The sequence below is a fragment of the Limulus polyphemus genome, unplaced genomic scaffold, assembly GCF_000517525.1.
Source record: "Limulus polyphemus unplaced genomic scaffold, Limulus_polyphemus-2.1.2 Scaffold4767, whole genome shotgun sequence".
Classification (NCBI taxonomy): domain Eukaryota; kingdom Metazoa; phylum Arthropoda; class Merostomata; order Xiphosura; family Limulidae; genus Limulus; species Limulus polyphemus.
The window spans coordinates 35677-41052 of record NW_013670377.1 but is presented as its reverse complement, the minus strand read 5'-3'; the positions used below and the strand labels follow the sequence as shown (position 1 = coordinate 41052).

The 5376-nt window shown below is 30.7% G+C and overlaps 1 protein-coding gene across 2 annotated transcripts in view; it reads right to left on the bottom strand.

Annotated features, from left to right (window-relative positions):
• Nucleotides 1-5376, bottom strand: part of LOC106471658 (phosphatidylcholine:ceramide cholinephosphotransferase 2-like) — a 30213-nt gene continuing 24837 nt past the window's right edge. For both annotated transcript variants that reach the window (XM_022400268.1, XM_013932275.2), the window contains exons 6-7: nt 3076-3237; nt 1-1354 (exon numbers count right to left, since the gene is read on the bottom strand). In XM_022400268.1, coding sequence (XP_022255976.1) covers nt 3088-3237 — 150 coding nt within the window. In that variant the 3' untranslated portion in view covers nt 1-1354; nt 3076-3087. The remainder of the gene's footprint in view (nt 1355-3075; nt 3238-5376) is intronic.

Sequence of the window (5376 nt, the reverse complement as noted above, 5' to 3'; positions counted from 1 at the left end):
AAACAAATTTTGTTTAAATAGTAGATACAACTATAATAATACTAAAAACATCATCAGCTGGAAAATCATACAACTCTTGTTCTTTAAGTTCAACATTTACTCAAAATGTGTAAATAATCATTCCTATGATAAGATTATTAAGAGAGAAAAATCTATGTTCATAAGACAAATACATCTTCCAAGATATGTACACATACACTATGAGGAAGAGCTTCGTTCATCTGAATTCTAACATATTCAAACCAAATGTACATTTTCTGAAAAATTTTTAAAAATCTCCAAAAAAAAGAAACAATTTTGCATAAAATTACAAGTTCTGTGAATGCACCTGTTTAAACTGAAAAATTATGTATCCTTTAATTAATAGTTTCCTACTGCTTGAATAAAAATGTTATCCCTAATTAAATAATTGAATTTTTATCTTTCATACTACAATAAATATTAATAATGTTCCTTACTTCCAGTCTTCTTTAACTTTATAATGTGATAACTAACAACTGCACACAACTAACAAGTCAAACATCCTACAATTCACTTTTGCTGCTCTACACTAAGTAAAATAAAATACTTATTTTATATATAGAAACAATCTTTCTAGAGTTTTTATAAGAATTTAAACTATTCATCAATAAAATAAACACAGGAGTAAAAACAAGTTGTACTTTCAAGTATCATATAATAAAAAAACTTGAATACAGTCATCTTGAGAATTGTACGTTGATTACAGCGACTTACTGACGAAGCCTCTTCATTGGATTACTGTTATAATCTTAACACTTTGGACAGTTACATAGTTTCACACTTAAATGGCTTGCTATTTCTGCATTTTACTTTTAATTACTAGTAACAACTACATACATTAGTTATAAATAAAATTGTTTGTTTGAACTAAACTCTGAGCTTGTGAACTTGCAGATCTATATGGAATGTTGCTTTAACCTACATATTTATTGAACAAACTTGAATCCACACACAAAATGAAATATCAATCATAAATCCAAACCATATCTTTTGATCAAAAAACACACACACTAAAAATTATTTAATCAGAAACTCAGAACACACACTAAGCAAGGAATATTCTGAAAATTAATAAAGGAAACACCACTATAACATTTTCCACACTGAGGCTAGTATTTACTTCAACTTCTTTAAATGAGAGGAAAAATCTCAACTAAAGTGTTAATTTTAATAAATTCTAGTGAGATTACTACAAAACAATAATTATTTTGGTTTACTAGACATGATATGCAAATAAAAGAACATATAAATGATCTAGTTGAAAATTAAACCACTTTACTCTTTCATCTCTATTTCCTTTGATCCCTAAAACATTTTCAGTATTCTGCTTAACCTGAAAGAGAAGATCATTTTCTATTAAAGCACACTTCTATTTTCTACATTAAATCTACGAAATATTGTCTTAAAGTCTCACCTATTTAAATAGAAATCCAATCAGTTGATTATTTCCACACACACTCGCACAATGCTGCTGTCTGAGGAAACTAACTACATAGATCTCTAAACCACTTGCTAACTGGCAACTAAGAATTAGACAGCTTAAGTTAGACATCTGCATTAACACCTTTATCCTCCTTAATGATACAAATTATGCACTATTCATTTAACATTTGATGTACAATTTACTATTAACATTTTTTACATGAAAAATGACAAACTAGAACATATATAGAAAATAATATAAAAGTAACCATTTATTTAAGGAATATTTTTATACCAATAATTAGGATGTTATTCGGCCCTTGCCTTAAAATTTCAGGATAACAAAAAAAAAGATATAAGCACCTCCACAGATATGGGAAAAAAAATGATAGAGTCAACATTTTTTTAATCATTTGAAACTTGTTTTAAAACTTTCATGGTAAATAAGTTGCATTTGAATATTTTGGGCTTTTTCCATACTTGTAATAATGATATTAAATATCACTTTATAGGAACTAGAACCTTAAAACAGTCACATTAATGTTTAAAATATTTGTATGTATTTTAATATTGAGCAAATCAAGTTTGAAAATGAAGTATTAAAGTGATAATAAAACATTTGTATGTATTTTAATACACAACAAATTAGGTTTCAAAATAAAGTACTAAAATCATAACAAAGTAAAACATGTGTATGTATTTTAATACACAACAAATTAGGTTTCAAAATAAAGTACTAAAATCATAACAAAGTAAAACATTTGTATGTATTTTAATACATAACAAATCAGGTTTCAAAATAAAGTACTAAAATCATAACAAAGTAAAACATTTGTATGTATTTTAATACATAACAAATCAGGTTTCAAAATGAAGTACTAAAATCATAACAAAGTAAAACATTTGTAAGTATTTTAATACATAACAAATCAGGTTTCAAAATAAAGTACTAAAATCATAAAGTAAAACATTTGTATGTATTTTAATACATAACAAATCAGGTTTCAGTAAAAGGATAATAAACTGCTTCTTCTTCAAAACATTATAGGATATCCAATCAACACTCCTTCCAAAACTCAGGATTTTACAAACATGCATGTTTGTGCAAACTGCACAGCATTTCAACTTTTCCTCATTATCCTATCTAATTAGTTCAATTTTAGCCTTTAATCTGGTCATAAGGAGTAATAAAACTTTCTGAACACACTTTCTTCAGAGTACAGAAAAAGACCTTCACACAATGCAGCCTGATGATACACAATCAAATGTTGAAGTTTCAGTTATAAAATGATAATTGTTCTAAACTATCATCAAATATAATGAAATAGGTAATTATCAACAGATACAATAACAGAGTGACTGACTAATGAAGATTATGCTGAAATATACAAATAAGTGACATAGCTAAGTAGCATGGTTCTCAGAAAGAAAAGGGGGGGGGGACTCCACATATTTTACAGACATTTCAAGGTCTTGGGATAATTATTTACATTTTCCCTGACTTTTCCCGTATGACTAATTCCCTATGGTGAGAAAACTAACTGCATTTTGATATCATAAGATAAAAATTGCTTTTTGCAAGTTTCTTTTAAAAACAAACCAACCTCTAGATATAACTGCTTGTATACTTACTCTTACTCAATGCTACGAAACATGAGGAGACCTAAAACATCTCCTGGGCCAAGGCAGTGGCCATTCATACTGACAGGGTAACACACCATTCACATTTCGCTCAAAGTACAGGAATGCTGGAAACCACCAGAGTTTTGATAAAAAGTTTGTGTGCTCCTCATTCTGTTTGGACACAAAGAGATTAGTAGTGTTTAACCACCACAATACATTTTTTTATATATGCTTATTAATGCTTTATTACTTAATTTATTTATACACAAGATACTTTGACTTGTATACTCAATTTGCAATGAAAACACTGGAATCATAAACTTTAATATGAGAGGTAATACACCACGTTTAAGATTTTGGAGCTCAAATCCAGGCTAATTTATTGGCAAAATCAAATCACTGCTGAATTTTAAACTTATGAAATGGTGTGTTATATGGCATTACTTGAAGTTTTATACAGTGTTATGTGGCACTACTTAAAGTTTTATATGGTGTTATGTGGCACTACTTAAAGTTTTATATGGTGTTATGTGGCACTACTTGAAGTTTTATATGGTGTTATGTGGCACTACTTGAAGTTTTATATGGTGTTATGTGGCACTACTTGAAGTTTTATATGGTGTTATGTGGCACTACTTGAAGTTTTATACAGTGTTATGTGGCACTACTTGAAGTTTTATATGAGAGATACCAGTCTAGGTACATTAGCCATTAGACAAGACCCAGCCTATAACAAAAACATATAGTAATAACAAGTTTTAAAACATAACATTAAACAAACTACATAGTTTCCACCTGGCCTTCCTCAGCTTATGAAAAATAATATTAATAGTTTTGAAATATAACACTGAGAAAATAAAATGATTTTATATACTTCTAGCTATTCAATTAAATAGGAGCTCATGCAGAAGTTTCAAACGATTAATGATTTTTGTAAAAACCTTATAGAATATAACATAACAATGAGAACACTTCATAATGATATTCTCTTTACAATATTTTTAGTGTTAAGATTTATCAGCTATTTGAGATTTTCAAAGATTGAGTCCATTACTATCATAATTTATGGTAAATAAACTGTACTTCAGTTCAGGAAACTACATCTTAAAATGTTCTAAAAATACCTTATGTGTGAACTACACTGGCCAACAAGTCATTTTCATCAGATATAATTATAGGTGGGCTAGATAGCTATTGGGATGCTGATTCCAAATCTTGTTTTTGGTTTGCCTCTAGTACACCAAGATTTCGTGATGAGACCGATCAAATTTGAAAGGTCATTGCCTTAATTGTATTAGGTCATCAAGAAATTAATATCACGTTTTGGAACACTTTAATTACCCCTCCCCCCAAAAAACAACAACATATACGTCACATATAATAGTTAAACGAACCGCCTAAACGTCACGTTAGTGTAGCCTATATAATGTGTAAAGTTTAGTATACTCTTATAGTTATAGTGATTGCACACGACGAGACCCACATTCGGTATGTAATGCTGTTTGAATACAGGAAGGGAAACAACGTCTCTGTAGCCACAAAGAATATCAAAAAGTTTATGGAAATGTTTTGAATGTTCGTAAGTGTCAACGATGGTTAAGCACATTTTGTTCAGGTGACTTTAGCCTTAAAAACTGTGATGGCAGGGGCCGACATGTTGGAATTGATATTCATGCTCTGAAGATGCTTGTTGTGTCCACCCCAAGGCAACACACTCTTGAAATGGCCCTGAAATTGCACATCTCTCATGAAACAATATGTAAACATCTAAGGAATATGGGAAAACTTCATAAAAAAGGTGTTTGGGTGCCTCACAAACATTCCAATGATCAGTGTTTCCAACGTGTGAACGTTGCTTCATCTGTTCTGCCATGAACCATTTTTGGACAGAATTGTCACCGGTGACGAAAAATGGATTCTCTGTGCAAATATCATACGCCAAAAAACAATGGCTCAGTCCTAAACAAAAACCACTTCCGACCCCAAAACCTGGACTCCACCTGCAGAAAGTGATGCTTTGCATTTGGTGGGACATCAAAGGAGTAATTCATTTCAAACTCCTTAATCCACAGGAAACTGTCAATGCAGAGGTCCATAGTCAGCAACTGGTACATTTAAATCAAGCCTTTCATCAGAAACATGCTTCACTCATCAATCGGAAAGGTGTTGTTCTTCTCCATGACAATGCACATCCACATGTGGCACATTTGATGCAACACAGAATTATGGAGTTGGGTTAGGAAGTTCTCCCACTACCCACCATATTCTCCAGATATGGCACCATCAGATTACCATCTTTTCATTCACTGC